The sequence below is a fragment of the Struthio camelus genome, chromosome 3 (assembly GCF_040807025.1).
Source record: "Struthio camelus isolate bStrCam1 chromosome 3, bStrCam1.hap1, whole genome shotgun sequence".
Lineage (NCBI taxonomy): Eukaryota > Metazoa > Chordata > Aves > Struthioniformes > Struthionidae > Struthio > Struthio camelus.
The window spans coordinates 36,038,235-36,051,669 of NC_090944.1; the positions used below are offsets into that span (position 1 = coordinate 36,038,235).

The 13,435-nt window shown below is 39.2% G+C and overlaps 1 protein-coding gene across 14 annotated transcripts in view; it reads right to left on the bottom strand.

Annotated features, from left to right (window-relative positions):
• Positions 1-13,435, bottom strand: part of LOC104151956 (dystonin) — a 309,066-nt gene that overhangs the window by 294,878 nt on the left and 753 nt on the right. For 10 of the 14 annotated variants that reach the window (XM_068937428.1, XM_068937425.1, XM_068937411.1 and 7 more), the window contains exon 2: positions 13,350-13,411. The exons of 1 other annotated variant lie outside the window; for it this stretch is intronic. In XM_068937428.1, coding sequence (XP_068793529.1) covers positions 13,350-13,411 — 62 coding nt within the window. The remainder of the gene's footprint in view (positions 1-13,349; positions 13,412-13,435) is intronic. 3 more of the 14 variants (XM_068937429.1, XM_068937427.1, XM_068937406.1) reach the window with 1 other exon arrangement.

Sequence of the window (13,435 nt, forward strand, 5' to 3'; positions counted from 1 at the left end):
ACCTGGCCAGGTTGTAAATAAGAGTTTCATTCACTTAGTCATACCAGCTTGCAGAATAAAGGAGCCAGACCTATGTCTTCAGTGATACTGTCTGCAATGTAAGGACTAAAACCCTTTCAGAACCAAAAACAGATCCAACAGTTCCTAGTTTTCTACCCTCTTCTCCTTTCCAGTAAAACATCCGTACTAAAGTCCTTATGCAGCATACCCAGCGCTCAGGAATGGCTGGGCCGTAGAAGAATAACAACTTTCTACAAGCTGAGATTTTAGTTAAAACTGAGGCAACTTATGATCTAAATCTAAATGTCCTGAGTCTCTGTCAATTGGAAACGATGTGGGAGCAATATATTTTCATATGAACCTAAGTGTTCTGGTTTTTCCCTGCTTTAGTTTGTTTTTTTTTTTTTAATTAGGAAACTAGTATACAAAAGTTATGTTAACATATTAAGTTCATAGATTCAGGCAATTAAAAGGCAGGAATGCTAGACCTTAAGCTCCCTGTGCAAACTGGATTTACTGCTCTGATGTTCATGACACTGTAAAGGAAGAGAATTGCTTTCTATTCTGGGCACTAAAAGAGACAGCTATTTTAGTTATTGAAAGGATATGACCAAAATTTCCTGAATCTTTAATTATGATCCCTTCCAGTCTACTGAAGCTAAAGAGAGTTGTGCAGGGTACAGGTGGGTGCAGACCTTGATTCCTTGCATCTGTAACGAAAGCAGGACCCTGTCCATATCCACTAACACAAGCAGCACAGCAGAACTCACTGCAGCCAATGGATTGGGTGGATTTAAGATCTCCAAACATCCAAAGATGTAAATCTGAGACATACTCTGACCTACTATTGCAATGGGAAAACATTTTGCCCCATTTTCTTTTCATGCACACTGTGACATAAATAACAAATACAACGTCAAACCATTCAAAGTGATACTTAATCCATTCAGGATGACAGGGAATGATACAATACAAGGAGCCTACTATTATTATATAGCTTACTTGTTGCAGAAATTTTCTTTTTGCAGAAAACATTAGTGTGCATCAGGGATTATTCGATAGTAGAAAAATATTCCGTAACAGAACAAAATAACTGGCAAAACTATTTTATGTTCTGAAACCAGAAGGGGTTTTCTAAATGTTAAACACTATGATTATTATTATTATTTTACAGATAATAGCTATTGGATAAAGCCTGGTTATATACACTGCACTCCAGTTACTCCCTTACCGCATTCCCACCCCCATTAGCTAGATAAAACTCTTTGGGAAAGTATGTTTATGTAACAGAAGAATTTGGTCGAAGCTAAGCAGCTCTAAAAGTGCTTAGAGCCGCATGCCAAATAGGGATTTAAGTATGTGGAGCTCTCTCACTGAATGACTTCACCTCAAAATATTTCAAGGTTTACTAATTGAATACTATGTTTCAATATTAAAAACTCACCGGTGACTTTCAGAAAAGTCTACTTATAGACAATGTTTCTCATTTGTATTTCATGGGGTTTTTCCCCTCTATTTTGCTGTTTATTACTAGCAAGAAAATGGGATCTTTATCTCTTTAAGAGCTCATCTGCTTCTGCTACTGAAGCTTATTCGTCACTTGAAGTCATAATCTGTCTGCTGTATCGCAAACGGTTGCCCTGGAGAGGATTATAACGTGATAAAGGCAGAGGACCATGATTTCAGGTGGGAAATTAATTCCTTATCACAAAGATAATGTAACAAGGGCAGAGTGCTTAGGCCAAAACCTGAAGTGCTTACTCATTCCTGCAGTGAGAGTTTGCCAGAGTAAAAACCCAAACCTGGAAGATTTCACAATCTGGTAATAAAAAATGAAGAAAGCAGTAAAGAGAAACACACTGTCAAAAAGCAGTGTAACGTATGTGAGCTGCGACTAGCATGGTTAACGCAAAACTAGAATGGCCAGTGATTTCTTTGCCACAGTGAAATGAACAGACACCTTTTTTGTCATTACCTATGTTACTTATCCTTCAACCGAACGCAAAACTGAAAACTTGTCATAATAGGAAGGGAATCAAACTACAAATGTAAAAATAGCACAAGTACCTGTTTGGTAAGCAGAACACTATTTTAGACGTTAAGCCAGAGCTCACAGGAGAGCAGAAAATATTACAAAATATTCAGGGACTTCACAGCATACCATCTATGACTACAGCACTGGAGAAAACACTAGCGACGTCACAATCATCCATGCAACACAAGGTTACTCTCCCACTGTTTAGCAACTTGCAGTTTCCTCTGCTGTCATGTGAATGCTGTGTCACCGGACAGTGACAAACCTTTCCTTGTTCTTTAGGTTGAGAGAGTTGCTCAGTCATAGACCCTAGTGCCTGACTCATTTCATCCCTATAAAACTACGACATGAGGCAAACCAAATGAGTAAGACTTCAAATACACATTTTTAAAAACATCTTTTTTCTTCTAAACATTGGCATAATTGCACGAAGACGTACACTGTACGGTATTCTTCCTTAAAGATACAACTCAATCAGCTTTGAATAGTGCAAACCTGGGCGCCATGTGCCAGAGTCCCATACAGAGACACGGGCTGCGATTCCTTTCACTGAACTTCAGCAAGTCTCCCTTTAGAGCCAGTGAAGTCAGCAATGTCTAGGAGAAAACTCATCTATTAGGTCAGATGAGCCAATCTCTAATAGTGCCTATTTCTCTCCACCGGCCATAAACGGAGCCCAGGTTGACTAGCTAACTTGTAGACGTCTATACTGTAAGTGTCCAAAATTACTTAAGATGGATCCCGTGATGGCCAGAAGGTTTTGGTCCACCTTCAATATAGAATTCCTCATTCCACCTATTTTATTATCAGATTTCCTCCTATTTTCTTCTTTCTACACGAAAGAATTCCAGTCTTTTCAGTCAGTTTTTATATGTCCTTATTCACAGGCATCACTCTTCCTAGAATCCAGTAATTCATGTACTGAATACTTCATATAAGGTTGTATTACTGGTACAGATAATAGCATTGCTGGATTCTCCGTTCTACTTCCCACTCTGTTTTCTTTTTTTGATCAATCTGTACATTCGACAGAGACCGTAATGAATTGCCCAGCATAAATGAAATGGTCCTTTCTTGAGACCATATACTAAGAAAATGGATACGTGATTTTTCTCTGCAATATGCCCAGTTGTGCATTTATGAACGCTGAACATCGTGTGTAATCGTCTGTCCCATTCCTCAGGACTTCTTTGGTATGCTCTGGTATTTGATAACCAAGTATGCCACGCTCTGTAAGCTTTGTTACGTCATTACCTATTCCCATTCTTAACTCTTTTTTAAAAGAAAAAGTAGATTTTGAAACTTCATAAACAATCTTTTTTTTTTTTTTTTTACAGGGCCTTTTATTTTACTGGATCCTTTTCCCTGCATTCTGCCTTTTTAGCTATCCCTGCTATCTTTGTCACATGTAATGTATTACTTTATGCTTGCAACCAAAGTGTTATTTTTTTCCAGCATACAAGTACTTTATGTAGAATATATTGCATAACAGAATCCTAGTCTTCTAACCTGCTCTTTCCAGCAAATATGTGTTTTCAGAGTCACTAAACATTAACGTTAAGAGAAGTCAGAGCGCGTTATCTGACGTCCAGCTGAAATCAGCAGATGTCTTTGCATCATCTTCAACGGACTCTGGACTGGAGCCCAGCTCACCTTCTGGCAGAACTTCAGCAAACGACAGAAAAATTGCTAATTAGCAGCAAGCAGTCACAGGTATTCAGGGCACTGGCAGGAACAGCAACAGAACTCAGCTGTGTTTGCAAATGCTTTTACAGATATTTTAGTGAGTCTCTTAGATTAAATGCACTTCTGCAAGTGCACTAATGAATATCAAAGTAAAGGAAGTTCAGGTAGGATATCCAACTCTGTGTGCTTGCTTTTAAGCTTTCTGACAGTGGTTCTGTACACATAAGAATTGTCATCTATTACCACCGTCAATTAACGGCCTCAAGACACAGGCTTTGAATTGTCAGTTACGGCCTGCTTAAAGCTTGAAAACTTTCATGTATATGCAACCTACAAATTCCTAAAGCCTGGAGATATTAGATGCATAGTTTCACAGCCATTCTCAAGATGCCACAGTGCTCAGCTATTCAGCAGACAGACTGAAATAGAATTAAACTCTACAGTTGAAATACCTATTTGAACTAAAAAAGTAGGTGCAATTAAATATTAAATAACTTCTTTGTATCAAATTCCCCTGCCTACCAAAAAGAGAGAGCTTTGAGAGGCGTTCTGCTACATGTATATACACGAGTATATATGCATCTGTACTGCAAGAACAGTTGTATCTAAAAAAAGACCAAAATTGTTATTGTTATTCCCTTTTGTTATTATTTCCTTTTTTCTTCTCCTATAGTGACCTCCATGTCAAACATCCACAGCGTACAAAAAAAAAAAACAAAAACGATGTTTATTTAACTGCCCAGTCCTGGGTACTCAACCCAAAATCTAGGATTCAAGCTAAGTCCTCCAAACTACATAGAGCTGCTCACTAATAATAAAGCTCTCTAATTAAAGCTAGATCTTGTTTTTTTATAGCAGGAAGATTGCCTGCTTTCATTCAGTATATTACTCCATAAATGCACAAGTTGGAAGCAACTATTTTTCTTGGTTCTATTGGCTCTGAAAAAATAAAAGATGATTTTTTGGTGGTTTTATTGATTTTTGTTTCATCTTGGATATGAGTTACTCCTATAGAGATCTGAATCAAAAGTTAAAACACCAAATATAAGATGTTGCATTCAATTTCTCATTCCACTCCCTCATTAGCAAGCTTTCTCTGATGCTTCTTTGCATGCCTTATGTTTATTTTAGAAGATTTTCCTCTCGTCTTCTAAAATTTAAATACTACATAGTGATAGAACCATTCCTCAAATTTTGAAGACTGTGATTGGACATGTGTTGTATAATATTAAGTTTTCCAAATAAGTTCAAACATTGAAAGGCATTACAAGCGATAGTCTCTTATGTAAACTGAACAAGATCGCTCTTCCAGCTGGGGTCATGAAAGACAGTATCAATAGCCTGCTTTCCATTTCTTCAGTGGTCCCTCAGGTGTGTACACATGGCATGCTTTTGTCATCTCAGGGTTTAAATGTGAATTTAGAATATAATTTTTAATAACCCATGCTGAAATGTATGCACACACCCGGTGACACATACTGTATAAAACCCCACTTAATGCACTACACTGCTCTTGCATATAATGCGTTTTTATCACAAGGTTAAGGTTCTTATCAAATCAGGTAAGCTGTAACACTAGCCAAATTTGATGATGTGTAAGCAGATAACAAAACAATGTCCCCAGTCATGCCTTCAGATACTGCTCAGGTACTCTTTCCTATCTGAAGCCACAAAGCACAGAAGCTGGCCTGTCCCATGAGCAGTCCTGTCATTCTCTAGCGAGAAGGCTTACGGTCCTCCACTGCCACCTTCCCTTCGTGATGGCTTGTTCCAGCTCCTGCCCTATTACTTCAGGACACTCCAGGCCTGTATTAGGAACTGGACAATTATTTAAGAAGAATAATAAATATTGATCAGTGGTCTGCAAGGCATAGTTGGCTTTAAAATATCTTAGCACGTTTCCCAAGTGTGTCCCTTTTCTACCTCTGCTTTCTCCTTTTTCCATCTCACCACTTCTTCTCAGCTTTGGAGGTATATGGTATAGATAATGAACCTGCAATGAGGTATTAACTGTCCAAATTGTCCAAAATGGCCTTTTGAAAATTAAAAATAGAGTAGGAAGGGGAATAAGAAATGACACGCAGATTGCTAACCCACATAACTGTTGCCCAACATCTAGTACAAAGAAATGACTCTCACCAGTCTAGTACGCTTATTTGACGTATAAACCGGTGAGAGAACTTACGCCATCCCAGCATGTGAAGATGGGTGTCTGCTTTGTCAAGCATAAAATAAGATACATAACCAATGAGAGATTTAGCGAGGATACATAAAAAATGATAGTGAGACAGGGATCAGATATCTATTAAGATTCCTACTTTCAAATACCAGCAAGGCTCTCTACTTGGGGAGCTGCCTCTAAGCTCCCATTATAGTCAATGAAAAATTCAGTCAACACAGTCAGTGAGGCCTGAAGAGCTACTCAGCCCATCCCGACAGCTACGCTAAGTCAGCTGAAAAGCTCTACAGACTAGAAACTGGAAACGCTTTCGGTGAGCTCATCCTGCTGTGTAAGAGGAGGCTGTTTCTGCAGAGTCACTTTCCCATTCGGGCTGCACTTTAAGGCACACGGAAGGAGCAGCAACACCTCAGGAGGCAACAAAGCCCTGACCTAGTTGTATCATTTTGTTCTCTCTAGAACAAGGAACGAGGATGAAAAAAGTACCTTAATCTGACATGAAAATGCATTTCAGCGTAGTTAGCGTTATCAATTTAGATGTAGACAAATTTTGCAAGACCTGTGCTTCACTTCCAGTTTGCTCTATTTACTCAGCCATCCTCAAGCTGAACGCTGTATTCACACTGCTAAGTGGACAGGGGCGATAAGGAGATTGCCACAACTTGCAAGAAATGTGTCTTTGCCCAAATGTCAGCCGTAGTTAGTTTCTACAGCTGATGTGGCAACTTCAGACTTCAGCCGTAGCTCGTGTTTCGTTCCTACTGATGAGTCAGGAAGAGCAAACCACTAACTCTCCTTGAGGCAAGGAGTGAGGCACAAGGCAAGCGAGGAAGGGCTCACAGACACTTTGGGGAGCAGAAATAGCCAGGCACACAGTGCACAGCTGAACTTGAAGCCCAAGGAGCCAGCTCAACGGTGGCCAGGCTTGCTAGTGCTAGATCAAGATTGTCCATGTCAGCTGGGGGCCTGAAGACCTCCCCAAGCATCTCTGCAACCCAGGGCTGAGCTCTTTGCCAGGACAGTGTGGAGGGGCCTGAGCACTCTGCTACCAGCCCAAGTCCTGGGTCTGATACGCCCTCCAGCCCATGGAGCACTGGGGGGCAGGTTAAAAAGCTGTGGCTCTGGGTGGTATCCGCTCAAGTTGGACGTGGCCAGGCCAAACAAATTCAGCTCAGCTGAAGCTGATTCCACATGAAGATAGTGAGGTGACTTTACCCTGTGCTCTGCATGGTTCTTCCGTAGTACCTTCAAGGTGCTTCTCCTTAGAAAAAGCCTAGCAGTGGAAGAGCGTATGAGTGACTTCTCTGTGCCATAGGAAAACACATGCAACAGCCCAGCAGCTGGAACAGCCCTGAGAGTACTGCTCGTGGGGAGCTTTCTTTCACCTTTCTTTTCAGCCTTTACAGTGCTGAGCTGTTTGCGAATGTGTATCCATAACTTGGTCTGTCACCCTAATAATCCAACCACTGTAACTGAGAACTCGCTGTAGATGGTTGAGCTTTTCTGAGCTGCATATGATCTATGGACCCCCGCACAATCCCTTCTGTTTGTACAAGAAGGTAGTTTCTATAGCTGATTTGGTCATTTTGCAGTAATATGTGCCGTTATGTCTGACCTCAGCTGTTTTAATTTACAGTTTCAATTTAAGGTTAGTTTCAACCAATAAACAACAGCTATAAATTCCCATTCCATACATGGGTGCAATTGCATTGCTAACAGATCCATGCAACAAGCCTTGCTCCACCCGGAGCCCCTTGAAACCAGGGCTCTACCTGCGTGCGTCAGGAATGCAGACTGTAAACTCACGCACAAGATAACTGAATCTGCAATCTCATCTAAAACATACATGTCCAGAGATAACAGCAGATACTGAGAAGCCTTATATCAGTATGTAAATACTTCTATGCTAGCTGTCAGGTTGTTGATATAACTGCATTAAGGAAACTAAATAATACAAAGAACTGTAAATTACGTACCAGATCTTTACGCAGTGATTGTCCCTGTCCTGTGAAGAGCTGTGAGAATACGTTCTTCCGTAACACAGCTCCCCACATGCAGTGCATTGAGACCATGGCATGCACCTTGGCACAATGCCATTACTTTACCAGGTGACTGAAAGAGCTAAGAGATCCCCTCAGCACCTCCATGGTCTGCGTACTGTCAGAAGCCAGACTAGAGACGCTGGCAGCCAGATGGCTGTACAAAGACACGGGGCATTTCTACACTACGCCTAGATACAGAGTAAAGGTACCCGAGTTAACTCATCTGGAGTCAGCTCAGGAACCCAAGTGGTCTGGCTGCATCAACTGGGGGATCACCACACTTTTTGCGATACGATTGCCAAATAAGCTATTTCTCAGCATAGACAAGCGCTCGCTGGGGCACCTATGCGCTGCAGTGAATAAAACTGGCAAACAGCAATGGACAAACAGCACATAGTAAGCAGAGTGTCAGTAGTACCTAATTTACTATATAACAGCTCAGTGCAACGTTCTCTCTTTGGGCCATGTTACTGGATGTGTTATGAAAAATGGATAGCACGATTTGCCCTCATGCAGTATAACCTGCATTTATGTATCTGTATTCATTCCTTCGCAGGAGTGCTTTCATACACCTAAGAAAGCAAATTCTTTTTGTCCCTGATTTATTTTCCCTTGAACCTGTTCCTTAACTCTTAGACAGCTAACGGAAAAAAACAGTTTAAATATCCTGGGGGAAAAGAATGTCAAACACAAAAGTAAAATATTTTCAGGCTGACTCAACTCTGCAAAGCCAGGGAGATATCCTCCGAGTAAGTGAATGAACGTATCTTTGTGGCTAGTCCTGAACATTTCTGTTGCTCTTTGAATGAATTCCCTCGCATCAAACAGAAGAGTACAAGTCAGCTTGGGGGGTCTGCCGATTTTTTTCCCTGGAGCTGTACATATCTTGAGCAGTTTATAAATAACTCTACAACTCCCAGGATGAATTACAGAGCAAGTCTTCAAAGCCTATTCATTGCTGTTTTGTAAGATATCTAGAATTGTATTTTTAGGCATTTGCCTCAGAATGAGACTCAAAAGCAAGATGATTATGATGAAAGTATGCTCAGGGATAAATATATGAACACCCTGTCCAGGTTACAACGGCCTCAATTGTTAGCAAAGGTAATATATACGTGCACTAGGGATTGTTTTCCTGCATTTTTGTATCCACTATACTATAATGGATGATTTAGCAAATTTATATCCTCTTAAAAATTATCATCAGACTTGCCTGACCTATTTTAGCATCAGACAACTGTCTTACCAAAACACTGGACTGAATATACAGACTCCTGCAGTAACTGTTCAGTACTCTAAGCAGAAAATGTGAGCTTTGCAAAATTCAAATGATGAAACGTTAAACGTTACTCCTCTGCTACAGCTATGGCTAATATATGCTGCCGCCATCCTCCGCAGAGTCTTTTAATAAAGGGTCAACTCCTGTTTGCCTTACTCATGTGACAAGTCCCACCAGACATGCACCTATTTAAGGGAAGTCAGAATTTACAGTGGATTGTAAAACTTGCACGGATTTGCTTAGTAGTGGGATCATACCTATAGGTTTCAGTGGAACCATTCCCAGGAAATTTGCCCAAAATATGTTAGTCAAAATAAAATAAAAATGAAAAGATACTGTATTATTCCTGACTATCCGGACACTGATACCAAATATATATATCCCTGCCATCGGTTCTTGAGATCATAGTATTTCTAATTTAAATGGTACGATAAGGGAAACCTGTAAAGCTGAGAGAGAAATTCAGACAAAAGATTTAAATCTATAGATTTTTTTCCCTACAGATATGAAAATCATCAGCTACTGGTTTAGCAATTAGCACAATTATCCCTTCACAATCTCACCAAAAACCAAGTATTTAAAAAAAACTGAATGGGGATCTTCCTATTAAAGAAGTCTTACCCTCAAATCACTAGAGTTTAAAAATTTGGATTGGATTAATTCTGTTAGCCACTTAGTTATAGTGGGCTAGTCTTCTAAAAGCCTTTGAGACACCTCTAGCCTTCATGTGTTTGAGACGTAGGAGCCTCAGGTCTACAAGCTTACTTCTTTTTTAATTGAAAGGTAAAAATCTCACATAATCCCATGACTCCATAGGCTTAGCCAGTGGAGAAAACTAAGAAATTTAATAACAAGAAACAGCAACACAAACACATGAAACAAATGCCTTTAAACTATAAAGTACAGATGACATTCAAAGCTCTTTTTAAAGTGTAAGCTCCTATACATTGAAACGTATCAAGCCCGAGCCCTGAAAGTACTCAGAGAAAATTCTTGCACTTTAGGAAACCACAAACCTCTACAGCGAGCAAGAGAAAAATGAAGTGAATCAGTGATATCACTTGGATTTTTGAATATATATAGAATAACTAAAAAAAAAAATTCACAATGGATCATAATCCCTTATTTCGGTGAGGCTCCCACTGAGTTATATCGCTACTTTGGTATGATTTCAGTTGACCACAGACACTTCATCCTACAATTCATTCGCCGAATAAAGAAAGGAGAGAATAGTCAAAATAACTACATCAAAGTCTGATTTGTCAAGTAAGCGATGAATATTTCTGTTGGAAATTTACTTGTTCTCTTTTTGCAGCGATGGCATATTTAGGTCTACCTCAGTTTAGAAGCATTAACTCTTCTGGGTGTGATTCCTATGTTAGCTCATGGAGCATCTCTAATATCTGTAGAACGGAGTGAAATTTAAGAGCATTTATAGTCAGAATGGATTTAAAGGACTGTAACAATTATGGAGGCCAAAGACATACCAAAAACAGGTCTGAAGACGATAGCAAATAGACAGTAAATGAAAGTTAGTTAGTGGGGCGGTGGAGACAGCACTGTTTTATCTCGTAAACTCTCACATTTTCTTGCTGGTTAATCTTTCTGTTATGAAGCACCTCTAACAAAGACAGCCTTTAACCTACTTTATATTCATAATGATTCATGCAAATTTACTTGCTCTCGAGGCAGCAGGTCAATTGTTCAAGTTTGTTCAGACAATAAGAAATATCTGCATAGATTCTTGCAGCATAATAATGAGATAGATGCTTTGCAGAGATATTCAAAATCAAAATGCACAAAAATGGACAAAGTATTTGTGGATTAAATTCACCGGCAGTATATAATACTCAAAACAGGGCATCCTTCTAAGGATCCTTTTCAAGTTTAGTATTTACCTTTTTGTAATTCATCAGATGTAAAATTAGAATTACTTCATAGTATGAGGTCTTCTTTTTTAATGTGGGGTTAATTTTTCAGTACTAAAGAAAGGAAGGGATTAATAGCCCTCACTAGAAACAAGGACAATGTCAGCATGCACCATGAAAGCTATGGCTCTGGCAAAGAATTTCAACGTAAATTTGCTACACATGTATTTTTCCAAATATAGGGGTTTCCTGGCAGACCGCCAATCATGCAGAAATTGCCAACGGCTCTGTAGATAACGGCAATTATAATTCTCTGTGTACTGCCACTAGACCACCTGCACGTTCACGTGTGATGTAAGACTTATTTGAACCCAGCTCTCAGGAGATGAATTACCAACCCACTGCTATTTGCGATGGACCTATTTTTCATTATCTTTTATCACCATTCAAAACTGTGTCTCACAAATAACTAAGCAGAGCAGAGGCTAGCAGCTGGACCTTGTGCTATAAAACTTGGAGCTGAGATGTGATATTCACTTTTTGGGAAAGACTATGTAAAGCCCATACTTTCATACGTCATGCTTTGCTTTCATCAACGTCTTAGCGGAGTTGGAAGTGCATAATAGTTTGTGCTGATATAGAAAAAGAAGGCCAAATTCTGTTTCAAATGATGCTGCCAATTTTCATGAGAGTATGCCCGTAATTTGTTATTAATCGATTAAATTAGACTTATTAAAATAAGTTTTTTCTTGAAAAAACTTTGGAGAATGAAAATTTTATGATGTCAAATGAGTCATCATTTTCTCTTATGAGTCGAAAGTCTGCATCACTTGAGAATGAATAGGAAAATAGCTCCACCAGTTTCTGAAATGGGCAGTTAACAGCATTTGCTACAGTGTTATTCTATCTTAACAAAATTTAGAAAATGTAAAAGAATATAAAAGTTCTTCTTGTTTTATTCTAATATATGCCAGTAAATGGAAACTGCTAGGAAATATTTTAAATATGTCTATTTTTAACTGGGCGATATACAAATAACCACATGCTGGATTAATATAAAATAAAAGGGAAGTTTGAAAATGACAAATTAGGAGTCATTATACACAGCTATACAGATTTCAACAGCATATAACACATTAAACTTAATTTCTATCCAAGGTCCATATTTAGAGAATTTTACACGGAAATCAAATATATTGGTAGAACTAAATCATCCACATTTTTTGACTTACAGCGGGACACATTTTCTGGTTTACTTTACAACAGCACTAATTGTTTCACTATGAAAACAAGAAAAATAGACTTTTTATGGTCTAAAGATAAGAGGCCTCTCCCACTAACTACACTCCCTAAGTGATCTGCTTTTGGTGCAAATTTCAAAATATTTAGGAGTTTAAAATCTAATTTCCAAAATGAACCATGCTGCAAAAATGTGTCACATGCACACTTTTGAAAACATTACCCATGATCCCCACAACCGGGTAAGGAAAAAATGTGAATTATTTAAAGAAGATCATTTTCATGCAAAACTCTCTAAAAGCTTCCAGAGTAGTAGGCATGAAGACATGCCTTAAATGAGAAGCCAGAAACCTGGCAAGAGATTTAGCTAGACAGGAGCTCTACAGAGCAGCACGGAGAAAAAGTAGCTATTAAAATAATATTTATTTCCCCTATTCCAGCAATTAGGCTCTTCATTTGAAATCACTAGGAAGTGACTCTTTTTTATGTTATATTTTTATCACTGGCGTGTAAGAGTCTCAGTTCCCCTGACCTGTGAAGACAGTCATGAAATGAGGCATCTCTCAAGCTCGAAGCCTGGATCCTTCTGGGATCTCGCCAGGGGCGTTCGAGAGAAGCAGGCAACTTTCCCGGCACGTGAGTGACACACAGGTGAGGACCGGCAGTACAGCAAACAAATGCAAGCTCCGCAGTCGCAAAACGTGCCAGCGCCGCACATAGTTACGGTGCGGTCAGTAACTGGGTTTGGGGATGGTTTTTGGACAGAGGTAGGATGGGCGCATAAAATAAGCCCAGCTCTTCTTAAAGTAACCAATTGCTTCAGCTATAACACCAATCAGTAGGCCAGGTAGGGTAATACGAATGGAGAGCTAACATTTTGCGTGGCACACTTCATTAAAAAAAAAAAAAAAAAGACATTCTGTCTTTCATGCAAAATAAAAAGTTTGTACGTGGTTTCACTAAAAAAAAAAAAAAAAAGACTTTAACAATTTGTACTCAGGTAAAGAGAACAACTTCTGACCTTGAAATTGCGTGCTAAATAAATTACCTCAGAGCGAAAGTGATGAGTTCTCATTACAGCATCTGGAAGGGAAGCAGAGAGACACA